Source organism: Vombatus ursinus, unplaced genomic scaffold, assembly GCF_900497805.2.
Source record: "Vombatus ursinus unplaced genomic scaffold, bare-nosed wombat genome assembly UNPS02005236.1, whole genome shotgun sequence".
In the NCBI taxonomy this organism is placed as follows: Eukaryota; Metazoa; Chordata; class Mammalia; order Diprotodontia; family Vombatidae; genus Vombatus; species Vombatus ursinus.
This window is the reverse complement of record NW_020945014.1, coordinates 7,884,873-7,898,743: the sequence shown is the minus strand read 5'-3', so window position 1 is coordinate 7,898,743 and position 13,871 is coordinate 7,884,873. Positions and strand designations below refer to the sequence as shown.

The 13,871-nt window shown below is 38.7% G+C and overlaps 1 protein-coding gene across 1 annotated transcript in view; it reads right to left on the bottom strand.

Moving 5' to 3' along the window:
• The window catches only part of COL22A1 (collagen type XXII alpha 1 chain), a 523,255-nt gene that overhangs the window by 19,861 nt on the left and 489,523 nt on the right, over positions 1–13,871 (bottom strand). Inside the window, exons 53-58 of the mRNA XM_027845270.1 lie at positions 12,074–12,127; positions 9,192–9,245; positions 8,282–8,335; positions 6,223–6,294; positions 1,517–1,552; positions 40–84 (exon numbers count right to left, since the gene is read on the bottom strand). Of these exons, the coding sequence (XP_027701071.1) occupies positions 40–84; positions 1,517–1,552; positions 6,223–6,294; positions 8,282–8,335; positions 9,192–9,245; positions 12,074–12,127 (315 nt within the window). The remainder of the gene's footprint in view (positions 1–39; positions 85–1,516; positions 1,553–6,222; positions 6,295–8,281; positions 8,336–9,191; positions 9,246–12,073; positions 12,128–13,871) is intronic.

Below are 13,871 nucleotides of genomic sequence, written 5' to 3'. Positions count from 1 at the left end.
TGATTTCAGCTTAGGAGAGACTGAATTTCTCCTACATACCCTTTCTCCTTTTGCACCCTGTTCTCCTGGTTTTCCTGAGGCACCCTGTGAAAGAGAACAATGGTGAGAATAGTAACATGAACCTGGAACCTAAAGTTTCTTGCATATAACCAGGGAGCCAGGAGCAATAAGGTCATACAACATGGAAATTAGAGAAGGGGCTCGGGACGCAGTGGCTCAGGAGAAACGCTAAGAGAATGATCCTGTCTCAGAGCCTTTGTTCTCCTTTTGAACGAACAGATGATGTTTACCTGAAAAGCTTAAACTAGCATCAATAATAATAGCACCTAATTATATAGTTTTAGAATAAGAAAGCACTTTACATACAGCCATCCGTTCAATGTTCCCAACATCTCACGAGACAGTCAAAGCGGGCACTGTTATTTCCATTTATTGATAGACTAAGGTCCTCTGAGCTCAGGAATGATGATCTAAGATAGCAGGCCCCAAAGTGGGGTATTCGTGGACAAAGCAATCCTTTGGGGTGTGCAAAGAAAATATGAGATGTCATCCCATTTATTTTTAACTGAAAAGAATATATTAAGTTTTATAAATAGTTGTCATATAGATTGACACTGGTTCCATCATTTCAGGCCAGATGTTAGGTGGTCATGTATGGTATAGAAGGAGTATTGAGGGAAGAGCAGGAGCTCCCCAGTTCACAGTGGCACCCTCACTGATTAGTTCAGTTTCGGTGTATTGAGATGTCCAGTGGCTGACATAGATGCTTTTATGAATTATATGACCTCTTTTTCATTAAACTAATCCTCACAAAGTGGACACGTGGTTTAAACAGTTTCTTACACAATAACAACCACAACAACAGCAAACAGCAACTGGGGATTAAAGAGAATATCAAGAATGAGAGTGTGAGGGAACAATAGGAAAATGGCAGAGTGGACGTTTCTACTTCTAGTGCGAGCTCTTTGCCAGCTGTGTAGAGAACCAACAAACACCAAACAAACATGACAATTGAATCAGATCTGCCAAGACACTCCAAGAAATAAGAAATTATCAAGATCACTTGAAATATGGCCCTCCATCCACCACTGTTAATTATGAAACTCACCCTGAGAGATGGCCTTAAGATAATAGTATGACACTACTATGATTAGAAAGGCAACCAAAAAACAAATTATTGTAGATGAAAACGATGTTGTGTATTACCTATAAAAATCTCATATCTAAAAATGCAATTCCTGATTCGTTTTCAAGAACAACCAACTGTAACAGGAAAGATGTAAATTACTAAGATGAATTTCAACAATAATAACGTTATGCCATAATTGGTAGACATGATGCCATTACCTTGGGTGCTTCCCCAGAACTCTCTGCTCTGCTTTAGAAGAGTGAGGTATTGCATGGATGATGGTGATCCTTAAGACTTGTCTGACAAAGCATTTTATAGTATACAAAGTCCTTTCAAATCCACTTTATCATTTGATCAATAAAGAACTAAAACATGCTGAGTACTTGCCTCTTTTCCTGGGATCCCTTTTTCTCCTTGTTCTCCCTGTGAAACATTAACAATTATGAAGAGTCTAACAATTCATGGTTTCCAAATATTAGCCAACTAGCCAACCCACTACCCAAGAAGTACATGTTAAGCATAAATGGCTATCCCAAACAATCAACAAATATTTATTAAGCATCTACTGTGTATCAGGCCCCACTCCGGGTACTGGGGATAAAGGTACCGAAGAGGTAGTCCCTCCCCACTAGGTGCTTACATTCTAAGATAATGTAGTCTACATTCCCACTTGTAAACCACTGCAAGTTTAAGAGGATTGAGGAAGGGAGTGACGAGGAATCCAGAAAAAATAATTCCTTCCATTGGTATAGAGGTGCTTCACAGTTTAGAAAGTCTTTTTGTAAATATGACCTTGCTTGATCTTCATAACAATCCTGTGAGCTAGGCAAGAAGTGTTTTATCCTCTTTATGAGTAATAATAGCAATTTTCTGGCTGTCTTCACAATGACCCCCTGAAGCAGGTGTAGGTAGTATTATTATTCCCATTTTACAAATAAGGAATTTGAAGTTCAAGAGTGGTTGGTGATTTATCCAAGGTCACACAACTAGCAAGTGTTGGATGTGAGATTCAAATCTAATACTCTGCTGATTCTGAGTCTGATGCTCTTTTAAACCACTGTTCCATGCTGTTAAAAAGGAGGTTAAAAAGTTAGGTGTCATAAAATTTCAAGTTTCAAAGGCATCACCTAGTGGTTCTTTAAGTGTAGTCTGAAGGTCTATGGGGGTCTCTGAGACTCCTTTAAGGAGTCTGCGAGCTCAAAACTATTGTCATAATAATACCAAGCTATTACTTGCCTAGTCTAATTACTTATCTGTGTGAGGCCAGATTTTCTCAATATACTTCAACCAAAACAATCTGTCACAACTGTTGAACACAGAAGCAGAGATCAGAATACAACTGTCCTCTTTTCAGCCACACATTAGAGAAAATTACAAAAATATGTAAAATAATGCCACTCTTCTCATTATTTTTTATGTTTTGGAAAATATAATAATTTTCATAAAATATGTTATTACGTTAACATGTAATAGGTTTATCTGTATTGTTTTAAATTGATTGATAAACATATCTTTAAAATGATTAGTTTTAAGTTTTAATACAGCAAATATTAATAGATATAGCCTACATAAACTAAGCTCTTTGGAGCCCTCAATAATTTCTGAGAATATAAAGGGGTCCTGAAAACTAAAAGGTTTAAGAAATGGTGATCTAGTCCAATCTCCTTAATTTTATAGGTAAGGAAACTAAAGACCAGAGGGGGCAAGTGATTTTTCCAGCATCACAGAGGTGGTTCACATATCAAAGCAGTGACTGATGCCAAACTGAAAGCCTGATCTTCTCTACATCCTAAGTTTAGGGTTCTATTGACTACCAGGCTTTGGAAGATCAACTCTTCCCTCAAGGAGCATCTCTTTAATCTTCATCTATTTAAGGGGAGGAGAAATACACCAACCAGATTGGGTACCAAACAACTAAGACTAAATTATAAAGAGCTAAATTGTGTGATATGACTGCCAGCGCTGTAGTATTTAGAAGAACGGAGATAAGTGTTTGGGAAGCAATTTATTCATCCAGGCAGATGTTTATTTCTTACCATGGGAACTCTCTGTGCACACCCAGATTACGCAAACACTTAAGCTTGTTTGAGACCATGTGATTTGTTGCCTTAGATAGAAGTTATCAGAATAGATTTTCCTGATTGCCTACCAATAGCACACTCCTTCCCCCTCCTGTCTTTTTACTTCTGTCTTATTTCAATGTTGACATCTTGTAGTAAGAGATAGCTGATGGAATCCTTGAGTGTTTATTCAAAAAACATTTATGAGCTCAAAGAAGAAATGACCTTAGAGACTGTTCAGTCCTGTTCCTTCATTTTATAGTCCTTAACGATGAGGCCCAGAGAGGGGAGGATTTTTTTCTTTTTGGTTTTGTTTTTGTTTTAAACCCAGGATCCAAAGCTAGCTAATTATGAAAGCACAGACTTTGAGACCTCTTTTGATTCTGCTCAGGGTAATTTGGGCCTTGCTCATTTCACTATACTGTACCACCTCTCTAATGATATGGAGCAAATAATACAGTGGGATTTAGAAATTATTGTTCCACTCAGTCATAGTTGGGGTACCTTTGCTTCTCATGTGACTATCAGCAACTGAGGTGACACTGTTTAGTGGTTCCCCAGAACCCTGACTTGTGAATACAGAAACACACTGGTGATACTTAACAGAAGAAGGGAACACAGACTATCCAAACTGATTGGGACCTTAGAACACAGGTGGTTGGAACGATGAACATAAAAAGTTCAAACAAAAAACACAGAATGTTAGAACTGGAAGATGCTTTAGTACACAAAATGTCAGAATGCAGAGCATAAAATATTAGAATAGAGAACAAAAGATATTAGAACTGGAAAATATCTTAGAAGATAATGTTTGAATATAGAACATTCAAAATTAGAACAAAAACATAATATGTTCAAACAAAGAACACAGAAGGTCAGAACTGGAAAATACCTTAGAATCAAAATTTTAGAATAGAGAACATAAAAAAAGTTAGAACAAAGAACGTAGTATGTTAAAACTGGGAGGTATCTTATAATGTTGATTATTAGAACAAGGAACATAGAATTTTCGAACAAACAACACAGAATATTAGAATCGGAAAATGAGAGAACACAATGCTAGAATATAAACATAAAATGTTAAATGCAAAGTACATAGAATGTTAGAGCTGGGAGGAACAGTAGAAGTTCAAAACTTTGTTCAGACAGACTAAGAAAACATAAGCCCTGAAAGGTAAGGTGACTTACCCAGGAAATTGCTAGTGACAATATTGAGGTTCACCAAGTCATGGAGTTAATAATAATAATAATGATAGCTAACATTTATATTGGACAGATAGGTGGCACAGTATATAGATTACTGGGCCTGAAGTCAAAAAGACTCATCTTCCTGAGTTCAAATCTGGTCTCAGACACTTACTAGCTGTGTGACCCTGGGCAAGTCACTTAACCCTGTTTGCCTCAGTTTCCTCACTGGTAAAATGAGCTGGAGAAGCAAACCACTCCAGTATCTTTGCAAAGAAAGCCCCAAATGGGGCTTCCAACACAAAGAGTTGGACATGACTGAACAATGGCAACTTACTATGAGCCAGGCACTGTGCTAAGCACTTTACAATGTTCATATCATTTGAGCTTCAAGACAACTCTGAGAAGTCAGTGCTGGTGTGCATTCTCATAGAATAGTAGATCTTACTAATAGCATTATGTGTGTGTGGGCACACATGCAAATTAAGAGGATGCTCTAGTGTGCTGTGCTCAAAGATTCAGAACATGTCCTGCTTTGTAAATTGAAGCTGAGATTAAACCACAGAAGACAGTCCTCTCCTCCTTCTGGTTAATGATAATGACAATAATATTAGCTCAAATTTATTTAACCTTTTAAAGGTTTAAAAGAGCTTCCCCCACAACAACTTGTGAGGAAGGTTATTGTTGTTTGCCCTTTGTTTTAAAAGAGAACCAATGACATCATCAGGTGATGTCTTGACTTGCTTGTGAATTGGATTTAAGTGAGGCAGAATTACCCAAAGTCATCAACCTCACTCTCTCTCTTCCTGAATCATCAAAGTTCAGTGACAAGACAAAAGTCGGGATGACTGGCAATAGGCCAAGACGCAGTGGATGACCTTGGAGTCTTTGATGTCTAACCAAACTTTAAGTTGTATGTTTATATTCTAGCATTGTGTTCTCTCATTTTCCGATTCTAATATTCTGTGTTGTTTGTTCGAAAATTCTATGTTCCTTGTTCTAATAATCAACATTATAAGATACCTCCCAGTTTTAACATACTACGTTCTTTGTTCTAACTTTTTTTATGTTCTCTATTCTAAAATTTTGATTCTAAGGTATTTTCCAGTTCTGACCTTCTGTGTCCTATCTCATCTGTCCCAGAATTAATATGTGAATAATTTTTTCCTCAGGAGCTCATATTTCTATATCACTTTGTAGTCTACGTCTTTATCATAAAAACTCTATGAGATGAATAGTAAAGCATTATTCCCATTTTACAGGTAATGAAACTTAAACTGGCCCCTTGGATGTGTTCCATGTATGTGGCAGAGCCACGACATCCAACTTTAAGTCTAATACTGTCTCAAGCTTCACTTTTTTCTTCCTTTTGGGGATTCTTGCTGAGAAACTCCTGCAGACTCAGTTTCTGAATGGCAGAGACAGGAATAGGAATATGTTGAATTATTTTGAATTTCGTAGCAGCAAAGTCTAAAGATTTTGGATTCATTTTAGAACATCGGACTTTGCCCCATCTTGAGCTGCCCCCAAAATGACAATAGTTACTTTCATTTTCTGAGCATTGGGCAAAATGCTTAACTTTCTGTGTTTTAGTTGCTGCTTCTATAAAATGAGGGGCTTTACCTGGATGATCTCTAAGGTCACTCTCAATCCTGAAGACCTATTGACCTCTGAGCAAACACCTGTACATTTCTACCTGAAGAGATGGCACTGTGTGAATCCAGAAGATAGCTAATGAGAAATGGAGCCTGGACAGAAGACGAAGCCTTTAGATTAGATAGCCAAACCAGGGACCTTCCTGGCCATGGCTGAAAAACCATGACTTCCACCTGGGAGCTCTCTGCTTACCTGCGGTCCCCGAGGTCCTTGGAATCCTGGGAGTCCTTGGCGACCATTATCCCCTTTGTTTCCTTTCTGCCCCTGCAAATACAAACAGACAACAACAACAACAACAACCCAGATCAGTCTGAGTCATAATCTCCTCCTTCCTGTTTGTTCTGCTAAGAGTTCCAAGAAAACCCAAAGGTACTTAGTATACAGTAAGATGGAGACAGAGAATATCATTAAATTGAATATAACAGACATTAAGTCCTTGCTCTATGTAGAGTACTCTGCTGAGTGCCAGGGACATATGTACTTTATCCAAAATACAGTCCCTGCTCTTATGTAACCTATAGTCTAGTAGGGTTGGGCTTAAGCTTACTTGGGCACACACAGATAATTACAATACATGATAATACATAGTAGGTTCATCAGAGGAATGCAAAACAGAAAAGCATATTCTTTTGAGTCACAGGACCATGGGATCATATATACAGATCTGGCAAGGATGTAAGAAGCCATTTTATCCAACATTTTCATTTGAAAGATGAAGAATCTGAGGCCCACAGTTTGGGGATTTAACCAAAGTCACACTAGCAGTGAGCATCAGTGGTAGATTTTGAACTTAGGGCTTTTGACTCCAAAGCCAGTGTTCATTACAATCCTGCATCCTTTCAGGATAGATTTTTTTTTAAATTTAGAATGTGTTTATTTCTAAAATATCACGAAGTAAATCAATGCATTATTATAGGGACCATCACATCATAAAATGGTGAAAAGCAGTGGAGGGAAAAAAACAATTAAAAAAGCTTAGTAAGAAACTCAACTAATCAAATTTATCTTGAGGACATTTAAGGTGAAAATGGAAACAGGGTAACAAACTGCTGAAATGTGGGAAAGGTCTGCAAATTATTTTTAATAACAAAATCTTTTTAACAGGATGGATTTAACTTTGAGAAAATGTCAAAAGCCATCTAGAGACAACCCTGATGGATGTGGACGGAAGCAGGGGCATGGGGGGAGACACACAGGAAAACAGCGTTTTGGATAAAAATGAGTATGACTACACATAAAGGGGACTGACTTTCCCAAGTGGTCCCTGACTGGCTTTGAAGACTTCTTTTTTTATGAATAGCAGTCAAGAAATGCTTTGAAAAATGGCAACATCATTAGAACACACTCATTTAGATAGCTATCTACTGGCTGACTACTTGCTGGGAATGATCAAATCACAGAATGCCGTAATTCTGAAAGAGGATTCTTGCTTAGGTAGGTAGTAGGCTACATGATCTCTGAGGTTGCTTCTAGGTCTAAGATCCTAAGAATCTGATTCAATGGTGTTTTTATTTTAAAAAGAAAAAGAAAATGCATGCATACGTGTGTGTGTGCGTGCGTACGTGTGTATGTGTGCACGTGCTCAAGAGCCTGTGTGCACACACCCATCCACCCACCAATAGGATTAATACTTCTAACCAAATTAGGAAAGCTAATGTTTGAAGCTGCGAGTGGACTGTGTTTGGCAGTCAGAGATACATTAGCAATTTTATGTACAGTAATAGGTTATTACTTCTGAAGCCTCTTTGAAAAACTGTTTAGGATTTGCTTTGTCCTGGCCATTCCCAGAAGCCTTCAGTAGACTTCTTTTCCTGGCATTTCTCTCCACTGCCAGGGGCTGAACACCAAGTCTTTCTACTCCTCCTCCGTTCATCTGAAGATTCCCATTTGTTCTGCTCCCCACTGGGAGGCTGCCTGTTTCCAGTGCCCATAAATACATCTTGAGATGATAGGCAGACTCATTACTTCCTCTGCCTGAGGTAATGTGCAATCAATCCAATTACCCCCTTCCGGTTCCCTCGGCTATGAAACAATGTGCCCTTTTTCTGGGGCTGTGGGAGATAAAGCTGATGCTCTGGTGGAAAGAGGAACTGAGTCTTCCCCTTCATCCAGTAGCAGCTTGTGGAGGTAAAGTGGATGGGACCTAGCCTACTCCTTATGAAGTGGGGAACCAAAAGCTATGGATTGCAGTGGGTCTGAATGTGGCAAGTTACTTATTTCTTCCTTTCTTTGGCATTTTACAGGTACTTACTGGGTTACCTGGTTGGCCAGGGTCTCCAGGAGAGCCGGGTGATCCATTTTTACCCTGTAGGGAGAAAAATACAGGTAGGAATGCAACCACTCTATACTACGGCTGTGATACCAATTCCTCCCATCCCCTGTTTTCTTCCTTTTTTCTTATGCAAAATAAGGGGGTAGAGGGAATATTTAGGAGATCACTATATTATCCTATTGAAATTAATATTTATCTCTATTTTATTTCTTATGTGCAGATCCTTTAGACTATAAATCGTTACATTATCTATTGAAATTAATGAATGTGTTTTATTTCTGAAGTGCAATATCCTTTATGCTCCTTAAGAGCCAAGGACCTAGAAGGCCACGTGGGGCCTCGAGGCTGCAGGTTCCTCTTCCCTGATTAGTAGTAGTGACCCACGGAGGAAGCTGATGGGAGAAAGAGAAGTGGCCCCACCAGCCAGAGCCAAAAAGGCAGCTAACATTTATGTACATACATATCCATCAGTTCCTATGCCTTCCACCAACACATGCCTCCCTCAGGCTACCCTTTAATATTTCTCCTTCCCAAGCTGTTGCTGATATTTATCTTAACAGGATTTCCCAAGAATAAAGGCAATGATGGGAAAGAGAAGGGAGAACACACTACATATGGAGAGAATATGTGGTGCCACAGAAAAAAGAGACAGATGTGAGTTCAGGTGGCACTTTTTAGCTTGTATGACCTCAGTTACTTTCATTTTGGGGGTCTCAGTTTCTCCATCTGTAAAATGGTAATTATATTCATGTCGCCTACATCAAAAAAGTTTTGTGAGGTAAGCTCTCTAAATAGACAAAACCGTGTTATTGGCTGGTCTCTCACGTCTGCCTTGGGATGATTCTGCCAACAAACTGAAATAGCTGCCAAAAGGAAAAAGACAACTCACCGGTATTCCCCTAAGTCCCTGAGCACCCGGGGGCCCTGTAGGTCCAGTGTCACCCTAGAAAAAAGAAAATAAGACATCCAATTATTAATACAAAGATAATCTCAGGGAGCGACAAGGGTATATGAAAGAGTAACATGGGTAAGAGAGCCTACAGCACCCTTGAAAGAAAACATTGACCTCTAGGCCCAGCGTGGAAAAAAAAGGAGCAGATTCTAATGAGAAACAGGAAGAAGGCCTAAAGAGAAACCCAAATTATCAAATGCAAATGCTAAAATGTTTAACAAACAACAACAACTTAAATGATGACCGTGATTAATAGGTAAATAAAAAGATCATAATATGTTAGAGGACCTTGGGGATCACCTGACTGAGCCCCCTTCTTTTATAGATGAGAAAAATAAGGTCTGGAGAAAATACAGTGACTTGCTATGGTCCCAAATGTGGCAAATGGCAGAGCCAGATTTCAAAGCCAGGTCTTCTAATGTGAAATCCAGTGCTCCTTCTAATACAGCATCGTTTAAGAGATATATTTAGTGCTGGAGAGCTCACTACATTAGAAGACAGTCATGCATATTGTTGGAGGGTCAAGATTACTGGAAAGTGTTAGGTTTTCTTTTTTGTTTGTTTGTTTTATATCGAGCTGAAATCTACTTCCCTCCACCCCAAGGTAGGATAGATGACTTCCAAGTTTCTCTATCAACTACTGTTACTGACTCTACCAATCACATGTCATTGATTTAGATTTTTTTTGACTTATGTTTCAATGAGCGCCAGATTTGGAATCAGAAGTCAAGCATCATTGCATGTAAGCTCTATGATCCTATAAAAATAACTTAACCTCTTAAGGCCTCAGTTTCCCTTTCTGTGAAATGACCAGATTATATTATATAATGTTTAAGGTCTATTCCTTCTCTAAATCTTAGAAGATTTTAAAAGTATAGGAGATTTATCTTTCTGTACTGACTAAAAGATATACTCTACAGGCAAGCTGGTAAAATGGATAAGTCATTGGACTTGGAGTCAGAAAGACTTGGGTTTGGATCTCACCTCAGACACTTACTAGCTTTCTGACTCCAGTTATGTCACTGAATCTCTCTGTGTCTCAGTTTCCTTACCCATAAATTGAGAAGAGTTAGACTCAATGACCTCTAAAGTCCTTTCCACACTTAAATCTATGATGCCTAGAATTTATTTCTATCCTTATTTATTTTTTTTAAATTCTTGTTTCCTTGAAATCTGATTCTTTAGTCTCAGAGTAGAGTGCCCCTTCCTTTCTCCCCTGAGATAATGGTATAGTAGAAAGAGAACTCAACCAGAAATTTGGAAACCTGGGTAGTATTCTGACTTACACAACCATTTAGCTGTATGACTTTGGGCCACTCAATGAAAGTCTCTGGGCCTAATTTTTCTCAGCTATACAATGGATACATTAATACTTATGCTATCTCTCTCATAGGACTATTGTGAGGAAGTGCTATAAAAAGTTTCCAGCATGGCCCTGGCAACGTATAGCCTCCTTCTCAAAGTTGAGCATAGTTAAATTTACCTACACGATTTAATATGAAACTGTCATTTGGCTTTGATGGCTCTTCACATCCTGATCCCTTTCTACCTTTCTAACCTTCTTATACTTTGCTCCCATCCACATGTTCCAAGATCCAGTGACATCGGCCTTCTTGCTATCCTTTTCATAAGACATTCCATCTCTAGATATCATGATTTTGCACTGCTTATCCCTCATGCCTGGAATGTTTTCTCCCTCCTCACCTCTACATCTTAGCTTCTCTGGTTTTCTTCAGGACTCATCCTAGATCCCACCTTTTGCAAACAGCTTTCCCTGATATCTTCCCACACACCCAACAGCTATTGCCTTTTGTCTGTGATTATCTCTCATTTTCACTATAAATACCTTGTATGTGCAATGTTTTTTTGCATGCTGTGATTGGCATTAAAATGTTAGCTCCTTAGGGCAGGAATCATGTTTTTGTCTTTCTTTACATCCCTGATTGCTTAGAATAGTGCCTGGGAGTCATTCAGTCCAAGGCTTCTTATACTCTTTCCACGCAAGACTCATAGTTCAAGAAGCGCTATAACCAACAAACATTTTTTAACCACCTACTATGTCTCAAGCATTGTTCTAAACATTGGGAATACAAAGGAAGGCAAAAGACAGTCCGGGATCTCATAGAGTTTACAGTCTAATGGGGGAAACAATGTGTGAACAACTAGGTATAAAAAAGTTATGTACAATATAGTTTGTAGATAATTAACAGAGAGAAGGGATTAATATTAATGGGAATCACAAAAGACATCTTGAGGATGGGATTTTAGCTTGAACTTAAAGGAAGCCAAAGAAGTTAGTGCACTGTACGTGATTAATAAATGCTTAGTGACTGCTAAATATAGAAAGACTCCTGGCCACCTGATGATTCTTTAACCATGAAAAGCCATAAACCAAGGGGAAAAACAATTAATAATACATATGCAGTTATAATATAAAACTAGAAAGGAATGAGAATAGGGAAATAACTCAGTGGAAAGGCTAAAATCTTTCAGCATTCAAAATATGAAATAATCTAGATGCTCATCCTTCCATGTTGATGCCTTCCTCAATGTGAATGCCTCACCTAGGAAAAATACTTCCCCGGCTTTTCAGGCCCAGGCTTTATCTTCATCACAGAGGATGTAAAGAATGGCTTGGACCATCAGTAGTTTCAAACTGTGTCTGATGATCCATGACATGGATTCTGAGAAGCTATAATGGTTTGTGCTCAGCCACAATTTCTGTAACCTTGGATGCTGGATCTGGGGTAATAATGTGCAATCCTGAGGTGAAACTTCTTTCCCCTACCCTACCCCCAACAGATAGGTAGTGCACTTACATCTTTCCCTGGTGACCCTTCTCTGCCTGCAGGACCAGGTGTTCCTGGCTCTCCCTGTAAGAGAAGAAAACAAGGAGAAGATCTTAATTAAAGCAAGAGATGGGGGGTAGAATATCTGTCCCCGTGGAAGGTGCTCCTTTGGAGTTACCTGGGAAAAGAAATTGAGGAGTACGTGTAAAAGACTCGACAGATATTTTTGAGTGTGTGTGTGTGTGTGTGTGTGTGTGTGTGTGTGTGTGTGTACACTATGCTTTCCTACATGATAAAAGTATGACAGAAGCACCCCAAGGCAGAATGTCGAAACCCTATCCCGGCCGATGCTCAGCTGTCATTTTTGCCTATTGCTAACCCTTTACTGGATGGCATCTCTGAGTTGACAATCAGTGGACATTTCACTCTCTGCTGCCAGACCAATCAGAACTTTGCCTCAGCATGAGATATCCTTTAATTTTCCCTACTGAACCTAAGAGAGAAGTCAGATTTTTCAAAAAGATCACATTAGTACTTCAAGAAAAAAAAAGTCCATCTTCTTATAATGGCCCCATTCTCCAACAATCTCTAACCCAGTGGAAACTTGGACTGCACCCTTGGGTACCTCATCTCTCACAGCTCTATCAAAATCTATGATACTAATGATTCTATCACTATGAACAAGGCACTTAATGTCTCTGAGAATCACTTTCTGTACCGCAATCAAACGGAAATTGTCATTTTTCCAATAGTGCCTCATAGCATTGCTATGAATTCTAACTACAGTAGACATGGCACAGTAGGAAAAAAATATGGTGGGGGGGGCAGGGTTCAAATTACGGTTGGGTCATTTACACCTGTGTGATGTAGGCCATGTCACCTCACCTCTTTGAGTGCAGTTTGCAAAATGAGACACTTGGACTATATGACTTCCAGCTGGAAGTTGCTTTTCCCTGCTTAAATTTCTCATGACTTTTTTTCTGGACCCCTTCTCTGCAGTTATTAGACTTTCTCATATTGTAATTATTAGCAGAAATGACTTATCTTTCCAGAAGACTGCTAGCACTTTCAGGGCCAGGTTCTTTGTATCCCCCGAACCAAACACCAGATGTTGGACATAGCAGGTGCTTAATAAAATGTCTACTGCAAGGGGCCTTTCACAGGACCCTCATCCACTTCTAGTTCCTTCTCTCTGAGATTGCTTCTCATTTATGCTGTATCTAGTGTGAGTGTACGTGGTTCTTTGTATGTCATTTCCTCCATTAGAATGAGAGCTCCTTTAGGGTAGGGATTCTATATATATATATTTACTTTCTTTGTACATCTCTATACTTAGCATAATGCTTGGTACATAGTAAGCCTAAAATAAATCTTGTTAACTGATTTTTGAATTGAAATCATAAGTCATAAGATAATAGATTTAGCCCCTACCTTGTAGAGTTGTTGTAAGGAAGAAATGAGATAATATTTGTAAAGTGCTTAGTACAAGCTATGGTATATGATTATGATGGAACATTATTGTGATTTAGAAATGACAAGCAGGATGATTTCAGAAAAATCTGGAAAGACTTATATGATCTGATGCAAAGTGGAGTTCACAGAACCAGGAGAATATTGCACACAGTAAATGCAATATTTTATGATGCAAAACTGTGAATGACTTAGCTATTCTTAGCAATACAGTGATCCAAAACAATCCCAAAAGACTCTGATGAAGTATGCTATCTGCCTCCAGAGAAAGAAATGATACTATCTAAATACAGGTTAAAGGATGCTGTTTTTTTCTTTCTTTCTTTCTTTCTTTCTTTCTTTCTTTCTTTCTTTCTTT